This window comes from Harpia harpyja, chromosome 5 (assembly GCF_026419915.1).
Source record: "Harpia harpyja isolate bHarHar1 chromosome 5, bHarHar1 primary haplotype, whole genome shotgun sequence".
In the NCBI taxonomy this organism is placed as follows: Eukaryota; Metazoa; Chordata; class Aves; order Accipitriformes; family Accipitridae; genus Harpia; species Harpia harpyja.
The window spans coordinates 1,015,267-1,034,464 of NC_068944.1; the positions used below are offsets into that span (position 1 = coordinate 1,015,267).

Here is a 19,198-nt window from a genome sequence, read left to right on the forward strand (position 1 = left end):
TGAATTAAAGAGCCACAGCTCTGTAACCGAGACTTGTAACTGATCTGTGCTCAATGGACCTGCAGCCTGAGACCTGTTCACTAGTAGCGTATGTTCACTATTAGGCTTGCAAGATTTTTTCCCAGAGAAACTTTTTCTCCCAAATTCATCCTAAAATACTGGAACCATTCCTCCTTCATTCTGTTCATGTCTCACTTAATGTATCCTGCTGCATGACCAGTGGGCCAGAAGCAGAGGCAACATAAAATGCTGAAGTTTCACAGTAGAAAGAGAATAAAATTAGGTGAAAACGAGCTATGGCAATTTACTGGGAATATGCAGGTAGAATTATAACCCCCCAAACCAACCACCAAGTGCATACAAACTGACATTATTTTATCTTTCATTGCTACACTTATGTTTTAAACACCTTGTCTCATTTTTGTAAGCACTAATAAAGGCTGGGTGTGGTTTTTGACTTGTACTGGATTTTTCCGTGATAAAAGACACTTTACAGTTTAAATAGCAAATAAAGTATGCTGGTTTTTAGTTAGAGTATTGAAATTCAAAGGAATTAGATCATTTATCCAAGGTCACACACAAACTATAGTACAGCCAGGAGATGACTATTAATATGTAAAATCCAGAATTTTGGTATTTTATTTTTGTACTTCTGGTTACTTTCTCTGCCAAGTGCACTGTCAATGCACTATCTTTTGCTTTCATTGTTTTTCCCTATATATCTGCAACTAGCTCCATTTTTCTGGTGTGTGTATATGTGCACGTTCCTCAGTGAATTCATGACAAGACCTATAAGAAGACAAAGGAACACCTAGATGATACTTGTCAACCCACTAGAGCTTTCAAGAAACAAACATGCTGCCACAGCAAAACATAGATACACTTATATATTAAAACTCCATACAGTGCATTTTTGTCTTACAGCTCTAAAATGAGTAGGTACGCAAGGCCTTTGAGTTCACTGCTCTCCCTTGTAGCAGGAGTGATACCATCAGGAAACGTTTCCAGTGGTTCCTTCTCTGCATTGGACTTCTCTGGCTCATCCAACATGCCAAGCAATATTTTCTATTTCTTAAGCATCTGCTTAGTTTGTCCAGTGCAGTAGGTCTTCCTGCTATACTAGAGAATGTCCTCATTGCACAGCAGCATGCGTTGTTGTCATTGCTGCCTTAGTTGTAGAGCTGCTGCAGGATAGGGACAAGTTGCTGGTGCCCAGCTGAGAGGTGCAGCTGGTGGCTTGAATGTGTGGGACGGGGTGGACTTTTGCCCTGTTCTGTTAGTCACTGTGATGTGAGTAAGCACTTCTGTAGCAAAGGATTTTGCTCGTGCTTACGCTACCTGATGTGGCCTTATCTGCTTTCAGCTTTTTAGTCTCTCTCTCTAGCACAACAAGATTTCCACTTCTGAGAAAAATAATTTCATGTAATTATGCCAGTAGCAAATTGTTTGCCAAAATTCTATAATCTCTTTTAGCCTAATACCATGTTTCACTTGCCAAGCGTATGCTCTTTTGTATTCTTCTAGCTTGGACATTCACATGCTGTCTCTCCTGCATTTCACTGATATCTTGTTAATTCTAGGAGTTCTCATTACTCAAAAGTTAAATGATGCCAGCTTTTTCAGGAGGGTCTTTTTTCCTTCTTTTTTAAAAGGTGATACACATTTGCCCTTATCCCTGCTCTAATTAAACAGGCTGCTTGATAGCTACCAATATTTTACCCTTTTATTTGTTCCCCTGAACACTCATCCTCACTCATAAGTTGTCACCCGCTTTCAAGCTAGAGGTTTTATTGACTTTTTCACTTCTACCAGCTATTGGATATTGTAGACTGTTACAAATCATCTACAGTCACATCTTGAAGCAGGTTCCGTACACATCTCAGGACTAAGAGTTGTTTTTCCCTCTGGGGGTTCCCTAACTAGCCCTCCCAATAACTTCTCATGAAGTTTTAACATGTTTGTTTGTTTTTGCTTTTCACATTTCCCATCAAGCTTCTTTTTCTTCTTTTCATTCTATGAAATAAGGTGGCACAGCACACTAGAAAGGTCTGGCATCTTGGAAAAATAATCTGATTATGAGACAAACAGTTGGATAAATGTGATGGGATTTTTGTTCGCAGGTTCCAGGTTTTTAGAGAATTCATGCAAAGTGAAAGATGGTTGTTTCACTACTTATTAAACTAGATTTTTCAAAATTTCCAGGAAATCCCACACTAACAAACATACAATAAAAAGGGCAAGTAGATATGTATTCAAAAAGCCAGAAATTTAAAATTATACATCGAACTAATTCAATAATCTATTGCTAGAGAGGTAAAACCTCTCTTTTGAGTACACTTTTGAACATTTCTGCATCTATATTATACCATATACCTCAGAGATATTTTAATTGTTGTAGGGAGCTGAGTTTTTCTGTTTAATGGAAAGTACTCAGATAGTACTCAATTCATATGAATTTATGTACACTCTTAGAAGAAGTCATGCCCTGCCTTTGTATTGGGCAGACCTGGTTAAATGTAGTCATATAAAACCCTGAAAACATTTTATCCCTGACAGCCCACATGTTCCCCCAACTTCACAATTACAGCAGTATTAATTGCTACGATCATGTTTCATTGCACCAATAAAAAATATTGGCTATGGGAAAAGTTATTATTAAAATAAGAAAGGGACAATTCAGTATTTTTTTCTGTATCAAGCTACTAAGAACCTGAGTTTGAAACAAATACAGTTCTGAAAATGAGAAGCACATTGAATACATAGTTAATAAAATTTTGCTGCCAACACATTTTTCCCTCAAAATAATCTGATCTTTATCTATACTGGGCCTTCCCATATTCCTGAGACACATGAGAAGAACAGAATAATTACAGTGCCTTGAGATACATTACGACTTCTCTGGAAGTTTAATCATCCTTTGAGAGAGGTTGCTTTAAAAAGATTGCAGGATTATTTTTTTTAAAAGGAGTAAGTTTGCTCCCTTTTTTACTAAGAGGGCATGCACGTAGGGAGTGAAAAAACGTTTATTGCATTATTGTCTATCCAAGATGTTTCCACAATCATCTTTGGCTGAACTACAGATTTACAAATTGGGTCACAAGAAATGGAGGATACCATGATGAAAATTCTAATTTTTCTATATACATAAAGAGTATGGGTTAACCCATTGGATTGGAAAACAGCCAAATAGAATGCACTATAGACTTAGCTATGCATTTATATATATATTTTATGATAATATGGTGTGGACTTTCTGTCAAGATTAGAGTGAAATTATCTTGGCTAGTCCATCAATTGAAATAATGATGGAGATTTCACAAAAGAAAGTTACACGTTGTTATTAGTTTTGTACTGCAGTTAAAGTATTCTCTTTCTCATCAGGATAAGGAGTATGTTGCTTCAATGAGAGATTATATGAGTTCAAACATATGCTTAGTTGTTTAAATAATGGCTTATTCTGTAAAGTATGCACGTTTCTAAAATAATTTTGTCCTCTCTGCAGGTGCCTAAGCCTCAAAGCTACTTGTTCTAATTCTCAGAAACCACTTAAAGTGACAGCATGTGCTCTTGTCAGGACTCTCATCACCCTGCCTCAGTACTACACAATGAATGTAACTCAATTTGTGATCTGTACAACACTGGCAAAATCACATTTGTGCAAAGGGTGGGAGACAGGTTGCATCACAGAAATGGGACTGATGGCTCAGTATAGCCTGCAGGCCTTCTCCTTTTCAGGCTGTGCACTTCAGATTTGACTCAGCCCTGGCTGCGAATACAAAGCAGCTAAAATGCTTGCATCAGTGATCTCATGTATTACTTTCCTGAAATCAAGAGCTATGTCACGAAACACGCATGAATCTTTATGATGCCTGAGAGCAATGACGCTCAATCTTTTCAACTGGAAGACCTTCTACAGCTTTTGAAAAAGATGTGGACACATTTTGCACAGTTTCGCCACAAAGCTTTTCATTTGCAATTAACTAAAATGAAGCAGAACTTTCAATGTTCTCTTATTGTTTTTGTTTTCACCTACTCATTTGTTTGCCAGCTTGTACTCAGGAGAACGCCTGTGGCTTGAAAAAAACTGCAACAGTTTACTAAACCACCATTCAGTATTTTACGAAACAGCAATTATTCACAAACTGTGGGTTAAGAAATGTCACCCTAGACATCTGTACGTGTCTCAAGAATGCTTCTTCCAAATGGAAATCTGTGGTCAGGATGTAAGTGTTAACTTCTGCTGAAAGGACGGATCCTCTGTCATTCTAATTCTGATTTATTGTTTCCCAAGTGAGTCCCAGACACAAACAGCCTGCTGCTTAATATCCTGCAGATCATCATTCAGAAGAGTCATTTCAGCTAGAATCAGAAAGATTTCACTCTGGGCCTTTGTTCAGCAGCAAGGTGATCACCTTACAGCAGCTTTATACTGGATGAGGTTGTTGAAGTATGTTGTACTATATATATGCCAGCTGCAATATATCCGTGTTGATTTATGAAAGACAGCATAAAGCTCACAGGCTTGAAGAACTTACACATGTTCGAGTGAACTAGGCTTGAATGCAGTGTACACTATGTCTGAATTTAGCTGTGCTTAACTTAGTGGTCTCCACATTTGAGAATCCTGGTCAATGTTCATCCAACATAGAGGCCTGTCTCAATTTGAGAGCATAGGGCCCAGCTGAGAAAGGCATTTACACATGTGCTTAGCCACCAGTTAGCGTTTATAATTAATAAAATGGACATGACTTCAGTACATGCTTTAAAGGTCTCCCTTAACTGGTGGCCAGATGAAGGGCTGCATATCAGCCACACTTGGAAATTGCTCCTCAGTAAATCGTGGCAACTTCAGTACCTCAACACCTGACACTATGCTTTGTTTGCACAGTCTGCTTGCTTTACTATATGAAAATATCTCTGTTTCAATTTCTGAAAAAGTATTTTGAGAGACAAATTAACACAAGTCTGAATTAGAAATTAAAAAAGGAAACAAAACTAGACGTCGGGGTACACTAATTGGCAATAGCCTTCACTGAACAAAATGATATACACATTACTAGTGCTAAAAGATATTGATGGTGGACAGGAATTCAAAGACTCGTTTTAAAGACAATGCCTCTCCCAAAAACAGGCTGACTGCCAAATCCTATGTATGTGAAAAGCAAACCTATAATTACCAGATTGCTGTAATGAGAGAACCTGTTTCACATCAAGCAAATGCACCCCTGATTCTCCACTCACCTCTACAAGCAAAGCACTTCTATCTAGTTAATTTCCTTTTTAGGCCCTACAAATTCCCTACAAAACTTTTGGGTTTTTTGCTGATAAGGAAGACTACATCAGCTTGGATGCAACCAAGATGTCTTCATTAGGAATGATCTCTCTGCTGTCGCAAGTCTCCTCAGGCAGAATTTCTTCTGTTAAACTTCTTGCTTTGATATTGAATCACTCCCCTTAGTGAAGGATCAGTGAATACAGGGAGACAAGGAATAAAGTGGCATAAGGTGTTTCCTTGGCAATGTGCATATCTTTGTCACCAGGACAAAATAAAATAGCACCAAATTACTCAAGAACAAAAGAAATGGAAAGGCTTTTGAAATCTGCGAGCCAGAAAAGGGAGCACTAATACAGTGCACGGACTGCTGCTCAGCATGACAGAGAATTAACACACCTTTTCAGTTAAGAGGCCAACCATAAGGATAATGTGATCTAGTTTAATCTAAGCTGACATGTTTTATGTATACAAATAAATGGAAGACCTGGTACAGGCCATATTAACTCAGACTGAGCCTATGCTGTCTTTGAAAGCCTGTTTTGCACAGCTAAGCAAACAGAGGAAGAAAAACAACAGTTAAATCACCCTTTGTAAAGGTGTCACTGAGTACATAAAACAGAATTTTTTATTTCTTTTTGCTACACATAGAAAAATTAATAACGAATGAATATTTATCAGGGGCAAGTTGCAATTTTTTGTTAATAGACAAAAGGTGAGGAAAAAACACATTAACTTTGTAGTTAGTGCACAGAGATGTGATATAGTGCTGTACTTGTAATTGTATAAATTAACAGTGAGATAAACAAGTAGGATCCTATATAAGATCTTATGAGCTGGTACCATGTAACAGAGAAATAAAACATGCCTTATGGCACTTCTCCACTTCAATAGGTGCAGCCCACAGAAGAAAGTTCATTTTGGAAGCCCTAGAGATGCTTTGTTTCTCAGTTATAGTGTTCTTATATTGGAAAGCAATTGATGGGATGTGTTTGGTCATTCAAAAGACTCACTAGTTCTAGGCAGGCTAGAAATTAGCAGCATTCTATACATATAAAAAACACTTTTCACCCTAGTCATCCTCACACTACATAAAAACAGACACTAAAGGTTAATAACAGGAAGAGTAAAAAGATTATATTTTCAAAAGAGCTTGGTGAAATTGAAGATTCTTTGTCCCATTTGGCACTTATCCATGACTATAAGCAAGCTTAATCTTTTAATTCTTCTGAAAACAGTTCACAGAAATTTAAGTCACATTAGCCCTTTTCAAAATGTTAACACATGAAAGAAAAGAAACAACCGTCAAGTCAGACATGACTTTTCTGAAAAAAATCATGACATATTTTTAACTGTCTTAAAAAATCCCATTTCTGAAGTTCTTGGTTTCTAAAATATTTTTTTCCCTCCAATTTTTCTTCAGTGGAGGCCAGTAAAAACATGTTCTTGGTAGCATATTATACCCTTTAACAGATCTATACAGCCCATGGTCTATAGCAAGTTTTGTAGAGGCATAATGCTTGGAAATGAGCAAAACATTTTGTTGATGATGTACAAAAACATAACAGAGGTTACTTACTCCATGAAAAAAACAAATGGTAATATCTTGTTTTAACTTGAAATAATAAGGTGGTGTTCTGAACTGACAGCAGGAGCAGATCTGATGAATAAGCAAATATTCTTTTCAAAAAGGTGCTTATCATAGTAGAACCAAACTTCAGAATTTTATCCAATCTAACACTGTTCTGTGTCAAAAACTGGGGGAGCATGAGCTTTAGCTACTGAGATATAAACACATTTGTTTTTGCTAGACTGCTGTGGAAGCAGGAATCGCTGGAAAAGAAAGTGGACAGATAACAAGAAATGATGCCACCTAAAGCTTCCACAGCTAGATTCCCTATAGCTCACCTCATAGAGACAAGTCATATACTCACAAATACCTGTCTGACAATATCTGATCTTGGTGATTATTTGGGGTGTATTATGGAGGTTCATTTATTTGCTGAAATAGTGAGGAGTGGAAACTATTGTTTTTTGAAAATACTTAAGTTTGATACCATCATTTAATTTATTGCCTTTAAACTTGTTTTACATGTAAGTAAGTTAGAACCTGAAAAATAAAGGTATACCTTTGTAAAAGAGGCATTTAAGAATTCAAGTGTTAGGAGATTATAACACTGCAGGATTACCTGCAACTACAAAATTCACCTCCATTTATTCAACTAATATAATTTTAAGTCCTTTTAAAACATCATTTTTGCTGAGAAGTGCAACCAGCTGCTCAAATTAGTTGCTCCTCCTGCACAGAAAGCTATGTGAAGAACACTCATGGAACCTGTCCTAGTATTCTAGCTAGGCTGCCTATTGATCCCTCTGTTAGGGATGAGATCATCTATTCATGTCAAAAATAGCTTATCAGAAGCAATAAATCCACTGATTAATTAAAATCCAGTACTCACAAAGAATGGGATAAGACCAGAAGCTTTGTCTTCCTCCAAAACTTTCTTCAGGGCTGAACCACAAACACTAAATGTATCACCTGAAGAAACTTTTTTAATCTTCACAGCACCAATTAATGCAGCCCTTTCCACTGATGAATGAGCCTACAAGGAAATGAGCAAGTTTTAATACAGATACCTTTTATTGGAATGTAAGAAGTTCATTTGAGTTTAAAAAGAAAAAAATTCATTTCTTTCAAGTAAAGCAATACTTGAGATCCTGGGACTGTTGCTGGTATGTAACTGATACATACCTCTCCCTCTTTCATACAGACACACAGACGGACACACATTCGTATATATACATACACACACACAAAAATACAGTAATAGAAACCCTGAAGTATTCTTGAGACCATTGCCATGGCATCATTCAGACAAGAGTTCAATTAACCTTAGTGAGAGCTTTAATTAACATGTTCACAGTTAGGTAGGATTGATTAAGAGCTTCAGGATTTGGCTCTAAATCAACCAAAAGACATGTAGATAATCAGCTTGCCTAATAATGATTCGGTTGCTGATTAGCATATTTTAAAGGTGCACAGCTTTGCTGAACTCTAAAAAAATATACGTCATGATATGGTATAGACTGAGATATTTTCTTACATGACCATTTTTTTAGATCACCTACTGACTAAATTGTGGTCCAATCATTCATTCATTCATTTTGTTAGGCAATTAAGGATCATTCCCCAATATGTTATTTTATTTATAACCCACTTTATTTGCATTCCCCTTAAATAATATTTTTTAGAACCTAAAAGCACATCTCAGTAAATAAAAACAAAGATACCATTAAGAAATTCTTATAAATTTGTGATGTATGATACAATAATAACCTATTAACAGTAAAAGGTATGCTTAGCCACAAAATACTCTCCTTTAGAGCATAACTAAAACCAAAAAAAGCTATTTTACCTTCCACCTTCTACAATTTCATTAACTGTCATTAATTTGAAAGAGAAAAATTCCTCACCTTTTCATATTGTGACTATTCTCATTCATAATCTCCATCCTACTCATCTTGTTGGTTCTGGCTAGTGCCTACAAGAGCACTTACTAATTCTATTCTAATTTAGCATATAATCATGGAGAAGATTAAGCCAAAACATAGGTTGAACAAGACCAGATGAAGATAAAGTTTTTGCCTTTCGACTTCACATATCCCTGGAATGACATGTTTTAAAGGCAGATTTACTATTAACTTGTATCTCATCAGTGCCTCTTGGTAAAGCATTTTGGTAAACTAATTCAGCACCAACTTGAGAAAATTTGGAAGTCTAGACTTGAAATATAACTTTTTGAAGTGGAAAACAATGTGTGTACCATAGCAATACCATACTTCATTCAAGTGTACAATAGGAAGAGGTATTTTATAGCTGATTTATGAAAGAATTGCAAATAAGCCAACTATAATAACACACTAAGGTTGTTAGCCAGTCAGAACCTCTGAACTGCTTCCTCAAGCCTCCAAAATTGCAGTAAGGCTCTCTGATAACCACAGCCATTCACAATCTTAAGGTTAAAACTGCCAAGATGTTTTTGCATTATAACAAATATTATAACAAATCTTTAGTAATCTGCTGCTCCATGGAATTCCTTGTCCTCAGCAAAGTACTCGGGAATCTCCCACCACCCTCGAGGAGAGCAAGGAACCAAGCAGAAATCAGTGAAATGAATGGGCAGCTGCTTAAGGTAGCCAAATAAACATGGCAAAAAAAGGTTGATGAAGAAAATGGCCTGAGAAAATTTGAGAATATCAAAAAACTACCCTGACCTCTGTCCTGGTCCCAATCCTGGTCAGGTGCCTACTGTCTGGGGTAGCTGGATGCTCCTCTCGGCTCCGAGGTCTCACATTCAGTATCCCTTGCAAGAGGAGCCTCAGCCAGGATAGCCCAGGCACTAAAACAGACAGGCATCCTCATCTGTTTTCTCCAACCCCCCAAGTAGTTATTGGGGAAAGATTTGTTGCCAGTCCTGCTCTGTAGTCACTAACATAAAGCAAAATTATTTCGATGTGATAAAGATTTTCCCCAAATGCCTAGAAGCTAAAATGATCTCCCAAGATACATGAGATCCGAGTTCAGCCTTCTGCTTTGAGTCTCCAGAGGCAGCTTTTTTACCTCCCTCCTAATGCATTCTTGCAGTGTTGCTCTCTGTCAGTGCATGGTTTTCTCTTCCACAGAATGGCTTTGGTTTACTTTCTTTTGTGGATTACTGCCTATGAGTCATGCAGGTCTGTTCTTAATGCAGAAGGACCGGTGAGCTCTGCAACAATCTGCTTTGAAAGGTCAGCAATATCTTAAGGCAAATCCTTCTGTAAACATAAGATCCTCTGACCTTCAGTAGGCAGGAAGGCCTGTCAGTCCTCATTTCAGGTCAGCCACTTACATGGGACAAAAAATGAAAACAAGTAAAAGGTTTTGTGCATCACTGGGTCAGAGTTTGAGCTCTGGGATGGCCGTCTGCGCAATACAGACCTTAGGGTCCCAGACAAAAAAAAGGACAAACATCCTCTGTGCCTTCTGAAAACAGCTTATCTTTCCTCATATTTTCTTGTCCTGACTCTTCTCACCCTAGAAGTGTAGTCCCTCTTCCCACCAGCAAAGAGCAAGCGTACTTTTAACTTGTTCTCCAGTGATTTTTAACATAAACTTAGTAGTAAATCAAGGTAAGCCTGAAACCTGGCCATTTTATTCTGCATAATCAGATATTACTTTAAACTAAACACCAAGTACCAAGGAAGTTTCTTCTATCTCATTGACATGTAGATAAGAAAATGTCACAGCTATTGAGAGAAACAACATTGCTTGGCCCTTCAGTAGGATTAGTGTGTCAGAAAGGTAGGAGCAGCAGAACTGCCAAGACTAAAATTTGCTTTCATTAACAGTAAAAGCCTCTCATGGTCCTGGCCTGCTGAGAATTTAGCCTAACTCAGTCTGCTAAATACCACTCACAGTCAGAAATCAAGGATTACATTTTCTGTTTTCTTGTAAGATATCTTAGCTGAATTGATACATGGAGATCTTAGGAGTTTTTTTTTCTTTTAAAAAAAAAAAAGAAAAAAAATGTTTGGGCTTCTTCAAGTACTATGACCAATTTGCTTTATATTCATGCACTAGGTTTGTCTGTGTGCATGCACCTGCACCCATGCATGCATACGGGGGAGGATGTGTTTGTTTGCACACGTGTATGTAGGAGGAAAATAACGTGTGCACACATGGACACACAAGCCTAGATGTAACAAAAGATGGTCTAGACTTACTCAGCACAACTGAAATTAACACCTTACTCAAGTATCCTTATTTACTTCAAATGAGCTCTTTTTGTAAATAAGTAATATTTATGTAACGCTGACCTCTGGATATTTATTCTTTGTATTATGGTAGCACACATGAGATACCAGCCCACTTATGATGTACAATAAGACTTAAACGAGCAAAACCAAATAGTCACCAATCCACACAGTTTATACTTAATTCACCTACCTATTGAGATGTCTGAATGTTAAGTATAGACCCCATGTTTTTGAGAGGTACTCACCTGATCGGAAGCATAGGCCACCAGCCTGCCCATGATGTCTGCTTCTGCTAGCTCAGGCTTTTCTGATTGCAACCATCTGATAGTTTTTGTTCTTGCAGCAAGCAGTGAAATCAGGGTGGCCTCGCTTGCACTTCCCTGTGGGACAAATTGAAGGAAGGTTCAAAAGAAGGACATTCCAGAAAAAGAAAAGCAACATTTTCTTCCGTATGAATCTGCAAAGTTATTAACAGAAACTGCATACGAGAAACTGCACAATCTCCTGCTTTTTAAGAATATGTGTGACAGCAAGGGAGGAATCTCTATTTGATCTTGGTCTCCTCCTTCCTGATGCCTCTGTCTGCTCTCTTTAATCTCTATGCTTGTTCAGTTTAGGCACCAGCCTTGCAATCAGTGCTAGAAAGCTGGACTCATAGACTTAAACATATGCGAAAAGGATCTCAAACCAGGCACCAATCGTTTGTTAACCAGTAACAATGGCAGAGTAACTGTTGATTTCTGTTACTCCATATTTCCACACATTTAACTTTCATCAGAATCTGTCAACTCTCCTATCAAGCAACATGCATAATTATAACGCTTATTAAACATTTAGAGTTACCCTGGGCAAGTCAATTATTGTGGCTAAAAGAGAAAAAAACACTGAAAAAGCAAGAAAGTTATGACTCAAAATAGCTAACTCCATTTCAAAGTATTAGTTATGTATGTTTTCTTATTCAAAAACACTGAGATGAAAGGAACAGTCACATGCTATTTTTAAATTGCACTTTGATTCACAAAACATGAGTTTAAATTGCCTTTTGGATACTCTGTGACAACAAAGAGGGGAATTTTTTGTATCAATTGTTCCATAAATTTCACAAGAGAATACAAGTTCCCACAAATTCTTTTTATGGTTTTCCTCTAGAACAGGCAGGTGAAACGTGCTCTAAACTGCTCTTTTAAGCTATAAGTAACAGTTTGTAAACATGTTCCTAAATTTCAGTGGGTTTGGGTGTCCATTCACAAGATTGAGTTTTTAGGTACTTTCAAAGTTGAACAATTGTCACACAAATCTTCCTCTGCCAAGCACATAACAGTGCAATGAATAGTTGCTTATATTAATAAGTATGTCTCAGAAATATCCCCAGTGTCAACGAGCTAATTTTAGAGTGATGTTTCTTATCCTGTACCAAAATTCTATCCTCCCTTTGTTGAACACCTCTGTAGACTTACTAATGACAACAAATGTTTAAATATTTGGGAAGTCTTATTGAAGAAGACAGACTGAAGGTGGGCCTGATCCTACAGATTTCATACATGAGAATGATCCCAGTGAACTCAGACTTTCTCCTAATACTGAAGTTAGCTGAGCTATTTATACGAGACAAAGCTGCCTTCTACATGTCAACATCTCAACAGTGAGTGAACTCAGTCCAGCTGAAATTCAAGAGCCTCATGAACCAAGTAAGCAGGAAAAAGGACAGTCCCTAAATATTTACTAAATGTATTGCCATGATGAATGTATTTTATCTGCCTTTCTGGTGGTGTGGGATTTGACAAAGGTAGACCCCAGGGTCCGGCTCAGAGCACAAAGATGAGCTGGAGGCAGTTTTGTGCATTTCTTATAGCTGCTGCTGCATACAGCATTATGGCAACTGAGGGAAATACTACAGATACAGAAAGGTATGGGAAAACAAATATCCCTCTTGGGTCAAGTAAGGTAGAACTTCCATGTAGAAGCAAGTGGTGAAGGAAATACTGTCCATTAATTACAGAAAACACAATTTGGCAACCTCCCCATTTAATCTTATTCTGCATATGGTCTGTAGCCAGACCATAACTCAGAATATTAATCAGAATATCTGAACACCAAGAAATCATGCCTGTCCATAGTTCTCAAAACTCATGATGCCAAGAGCATGCACACAATTATCTTCATCTTACACATAAAGAACTTTCAAGATCTGATTCATCTTACTTTGTCTAAAATGTTAAATATCTGAGATAAAATAATTGTTTAGGGTCCCTTAGTATTCCGTGGAGAGAGGTAAGCCCATCCAGAAAGCAATAATTCCATCTATTTTAGGCAAATATTCTGGACTGAAATAAATGGTTCCTCTAAAGGTACCTTCTTCTATGTTCAACTTTATCTGACAAAATGTGAGATGAATTTCACACAGTGTAAGTTTCCTGATGAGAAACTTCTGTCATCATGTCTTTGTTAGCAAAACTATTTCTGCCATGCTTAGCACAATGTTATCTAAGTAACAATGAAAAAAAATACCCATGCTTCCTGACAGTCCTGTGAGCTAGAATATAATGACTTGGGTCCTGGGTGTCCAGCAGATGAGAAATGTTTTAGTCAAGAACATCACCTATCTTCTGAGAAGCTGGGTTTTTCCCCCTTTTTTTTTTTTTTTTTTTTACAAGCAGTATATAATTTTCTAAAGAACACTGCATAATCAGAAGACCGGCATAATGGGCATACACTATCAGACAATGTCGCCTGAAATATCCTTTCCAGCAATTCAGCAGGCAAGAATACTTTTCATTTGTGCAAACCACTGCAACTTATTGTGATGCTCACACAGTTCTTCAGGTAAGTTGTATGTCCTCACAATGAAGTTGGGCAACATAAAGCCTGTGTGCGAGACCTTATTCCATCTCGCATCAGGCAAGTCACTGAAAACAACCTTTCTAAACCTGGGTTCTTCACAGTGAAGTTAGCTCTGGCACCCTTGCATTTAATATGTGGGAAATAATACTAATTATTACTTTTATTAAAATATATATTTAAGGGGATACATGAAAATCTTTCAAATATATGTGGGGAAAACAGCTTTTTTTTTTTTCTTCTTTTTTCTGTAATGAGAAGGCCCTATAAAACTGTTAGTGTCTTTCCAAGACATGTGAGAAATACGCATATTAAAGAAATGTGCACAAATGTATAAAAGAAAATGGCTGTAGGAAATTCCAGAGGTTAAGACATTAATTTGAGATCTGGAAATCTAAGCCCCCACTATTCTGGAGACTGCCTGGCTGGGCAAGCAAATGACTTGGGCTCAAGAATAGCCTCAGCCTTCTGAGGAATGCCACAAGATGTCCTAGCATTCCTGGCTGTTCATCCAGGCTGGCGCATATTCGGCGAATACAACAGTTCTTATATGAATTTCCTTGCACAGAAACAAGGATGAATAGGAAAGGCCTGTTGTCCAGCTGAATCTTGCCTCCTGATATACACCTGGGTCATAGCCTAAAGGTACCCGAATCCAGCAACTTGGAAATGATTTTGGATGTCTCATGATAGGCACAGGCTTTTTCACCTTGCTTCAGTTTTCCTAAGTCACCCTTTTTATACTGATGCTTACAGAGTTTGCAGAACCTGATTTGTAATGCTCTTCTATTCACTTGGCACCAAAGTCTTGCACTAAATATTTTTGAGGCAAAAACCCCTTGGTTCTTGAACTACTCGGCTAACTGACAAGAAAGATAAATCAGCAGTGTTCCTTACCAGGTCAAAGATAGGCTGAGTCTCATTTTGTTTCACCCTTAAAATACTTTTTCTTTTCAGAGCAAGAAAGCTCTTTAAAATTCAAAGTAGCTATACTTTTCAGCAGTTTGTCTAGAATGAACAGCAGGATACAAGCGTCAGGAAGAAAGTTGCTTTCCCACTTATTTTAAAAGCTGTTTTTTTCTCCTCTTGAATGCTGCATTCTGCATTAAGTGAAGGATGATGATACCTTTCCTTTTACCGCAAGCAAATAAAGGTTGCCATGGCAAGCAGGCTCAAGAAGCGGAAGAAATATCAGCAAGAGCTGATGTTCATGTCCACCAGAGCTCCAAACTGAAATTTTCTTTCATCTTTTGCCATTTTCACGTGTCATCCTGCACACAACAAAAGTGCTTCATATTGACATAGACCTTCAAATGTAATTAAGAGCCAATTTTCACAGGCTCAGTTTTATCCAATACCACAATAATTACTTGGTATTTACCAAGAGAATGACTGGCACTTTCACACACTTATGTTGTCTTTGCCTCATGCTCTCTTATTTGTATCATTATTGTTTCAAGAGTAAGAAAAGATCTGCAGCACAAATTACTTCATCGAAAGCAGGAACACGGAGCCCACTTTCGATTCCTGAAACTGACTGGTTTCTGATTAAAATTATGGGCAATCCAGCATTGTCAGCCTGGAAGGGCAGTATTTCCTGCTGATAACCATCAGGCATAATTGCTCGCTTTCACTGGTACAGAATAAGTACTGCTGAGACACATGACAGAACCTTGATTTCTTGAACATAACCCCCTCCCTAGTAGTCATAATAATAAAGATCCTAGCAGAGCAAGCAGATGAGTAAAGAGTTATACAGGAAATACACTGGTGTAGGTGCAGCTCCACCTATGAGAATCATAGCAGTTGGGTTAAATTCATACTTGCCTGGGAAGATGCTGGGAAGAATTCATTGGAATATGCAGTAGGCATTTGCAGCTGAGATCAAAGCAGCTCCCACTTCTAGCATGTAATTCAGATGTATTTTAGAAGCCTACCTTAGAATAAAATGGATTGTGCCCTGGCCTCCAATGACCAGGGCCAGAGATTAAAGGAGCACAGAACAATTATTTTAAATTCAGTCTTTTCCATAGTAGAGATCTATTTTAGTTAGATTAATAGTTGTGACCAGGGTCTGCATTTGCAGAAAGACCATGCGCTAGTGGAGCCATGGCTGGCAAACAATATAGCTTCATTATGCATGCAAGTTTGCCTGTTGATTATATATTCATTATCATACAGATACTCTGTTCAGACATTGTAGGCTTTCATTAAGCAACATCATTTCATTAAGTCAACAAAGTTTGGAGTTTTGTTCTGGTTTGGATACTGCAGTGTAGTCTAAAAATTGTGTTATCTACTGATAGAACCATTTAGGTTCAAATTTTAAGCAGGTCTTCATTTTATTATACTATTCCAATATTTCATTTTGTTATATAAGGGGAACTTCTTAAAATAATTTCAACTGCTTTGACAAAGACTGATAGACTTTCTACTATAATCTGTTTTTTCTACTTATAGAAGGTTGTCTCCTATGTTCTTATCCATTGCTTGATCTCTGACACTTTTTTCTGAAAAAAAGGAAAGCTGTTTTGGAAACTGACTGAAGTAAACATTTGCACATGTATAAGGTGGACTTCATGGAAGCCTTTGTAACTGCTTTTCGTGATCCTTGTCAGGAAAGGAAGGACAGAAAGGAAGAAACTAATAATGATAATAATAACAATAATAAAATTACAACAACAATAAAAGAATTGGAATATACAAAACAAGCGATGCACAATGCCATTGCTCACCAATCGCTAACCGATGTCCAGTTAGTTCCCAAGCCACACCCCAGGCCAACTGCCCCCAGTTTATATACTGGGCATGACATCACACGGTATGGAATACCCCTTTGGCCAGTTTGGGTCAGCTGTCCTGGCTGTGTCCCCTCCCAGCTCCTTGTGCCCCTCCAGCCTTCTCGCTGGCTGGGCATCAGAAGCTGAAAAATCCTTGACTTGGTATAAACACTACTTAGCAACAACTGAACACATCAGTGTGTTATCAACATTCCTCTTATACCAAACTCAAAACATAACGCTGTACCAGCTACTAGGAAGACAATTAACTCTATTCCACCTGAAACCAGGACAGTCCGCTACTCAAAATCCTCAGATATATTTCTATTTGAGAAGGTTTTTTTCTGTTTTCAGCCACAAAACATTGCTGCACATTGTTGGTAAGCATGAGCTCACTTCACTTGATCAACAAATTAAAGTTTCCATCCTACATGACTTTTCAACTTTATAATTTTAATTTTAAGCCCAAATTGTGCTGCTATGTTGAACTACTAGCAGTTCTTCACAGAGAAGAGTGTTTCAGAATTCAGCTGCTCTGAAAACAAAATCATTACTTTCATGGATGATCCTACCAACCTATGGACATTCTCACAGAGAATCAGTCTTTCTGAAAATCTGAAAGGAACCCATGTGGCAGAAGAAAAATATATCTTTCCTTTATTAATGTTTTGGTATGAAGGTTTTACAAAATCATAAAGCCCACAAATTCATCCCATATTCTTTTTTTATGTCCCCTCTTACCTGAATGACTCCTCCACCTTGGCCATCCTTGCCAGCTAAAAACTCTTCAGGCAAATTAATCATCTTCCCTAGCCAATCCAGCATGACAGTCTCCAGCTCTGTGCAAGCTGGACTTGCTGCCTGTGTTGAAAAACAGAACAGAGGGAATAACCTCACTAGACCATGAAGAGAAATGGGATCTACCGGAGCAAGAATAACTCTTTCTCTCTCTGTCTTTTGATTATAGAGGAAGAGACTAGCCAACTTTAACAGCTAAATTAGGGACCTGAAGACCATTTTGTGCATGTCGTTTCTAATACTTACTAAAAAAATTTCAAACTGGGCCTCACATAAAATCATGACTATCAAATAAAGCTAGGATTTGCATCTTGCATTTTTTGTTTCCAACATCAAGTACCAATCTCTTTTGAGAAGAGCCTATCTCATATGAATGTGGGGTTTTTAAACACAATTTTCCATTCACCCAGATGATAAGAGAAGTAACAACACCAGGCGACAGGCAACAGTCACACTACTTAATGAATTACCAGTAAGTTAGCACTGCTTCCACTAATCCTAAATGCTGGTCATTTTTCAAGGGCAAAACTTCTAAGAGGAAATAGCCTTTTATTCCTGGAGTCATTCAGCGTGTCTATGTGAAAACACCTATTTAGTCAAGGAAATGTACCTATAAAAATAGTCCTGTGACTTCACTGCCATTAATCAATAATTTCATTGAAGAATGTTACTGAAATGCTTAAAATCTTGGCAAGGTGAAGCACCATTTCCACATAGACGTACATACCCCGGTAAACTTACCCAAGAGAAGCCCACACATCCTATTCCACCACACAACATATCTGCAAGAAGAGCTGGGAAGGAAGAGGCTGCAGGGAAGTAGGCAAAGAAGTATGGACTGTGCCAGTGAGTCACCTGTATTAAGGGAAAAATAGTAATTTTTAACTAATGCAGGGAGCAGAAACAAATTGTCACAAAATCAGAAAAGATTGGGACCAGTCAACAGTTCTGGACTACCTGGCAGTAACGTAGGATCCCATTTTTTAGAAAAGCTTACCTTTTTTTTTTCCTCTCAATTTTTTATCTGTCTTTTACTCAAATTAGAAGTAAATTAGTCCTTGCCCCCACCTCCCAACAGATCCAAAATCAGAGTTCTCCATTTGTCTGCCTAGAAGACAAGACTTGCACAGGCAGTGGCAGCATGCGTTTCTGTGCAGGGCACTGTCCCTGAGCCTCTGCTTTCAGGGACTCTCCAGTATTTTGTTCTTTCGTCTCTATCATGTGACTGACTTAGCAAGAGTGCCTTCAGTGCAGCAGAGGTCCACAGAACTCTCTTGCCCACACTCTGGAGTTATTTGCTAAAATTCAGGCACTGAATCTGGCCAAACAGCTCCTCACCACAAAATGAAACAATCCATTCCAGTATCCAATACCTTCTGTGGAAAATAAAACTATCATCTCCCACTAACAAGCTGTGATTTATGTACAATTCCACTTTATCTGTACTAATATGAGAGAACAACACAGTAACTGCACAAACTGTAGTCAATTGTCTTGCAGCAGCAATATTTAGAACTATCTTACGCAACGTTTAAGCAGTTTTAAGGATCTGTGAGATACTTGATAGTGCTCCACAACTCCAGTCTAATAAAATTTGAAAACAGGAAATGTACTGCCACACTGCAGTGTTCAGTGGAAATAATGTGATACAATATGTTTGGCAAAAACAGCTTTCACATTCAAGATAAAACACAAATTTTAGAAAACAAAGTGC

The 19,198-nt window shown here is 37.8% G+C and overlaps 1 protein-coding gene across 7 annotated transcripts in view; it reads right to left on the bottom strand.

The window, feature by feature from the left end:
• DDC (dopa decarboxylase) overlaps window positions 1–19,198 on the bottom strand; it is an 80,337-nt gene that overhangs the window by 30,549 nt on the left and 30,590 nt on the right. For all 7 annotated transcript variants that reach the window (XR_008235296.1, XM_052788094.1, XM_052788092.1 and 4 more), the window contains exons 3-6: window positions 18,226–18,339; window positions 17,428–17,547; window positions 11,314–11,448; window positions 7,732–7,875 (exon numbers count right to left, since the gene is read on the bottom strand). Coding sequence is in view for 6 of the 7 variants with exons in the window: in XM_052788094.1 (XP_052644054.1) it covers window positions 7,732–7,875; window positions 11,314–11,448; window positions 17,428–17,547; window positions 18,226–18,339 (513 nt within the window). In the remaining variant the exon portion in view is untranslated. The remainder of the gene's footprint in view (window positions 1–7,731; window positions 7,876–11,313; window positions 11,449–17,427; window positions 17,548–18,225; window positions 18,340–19,198) is intronic.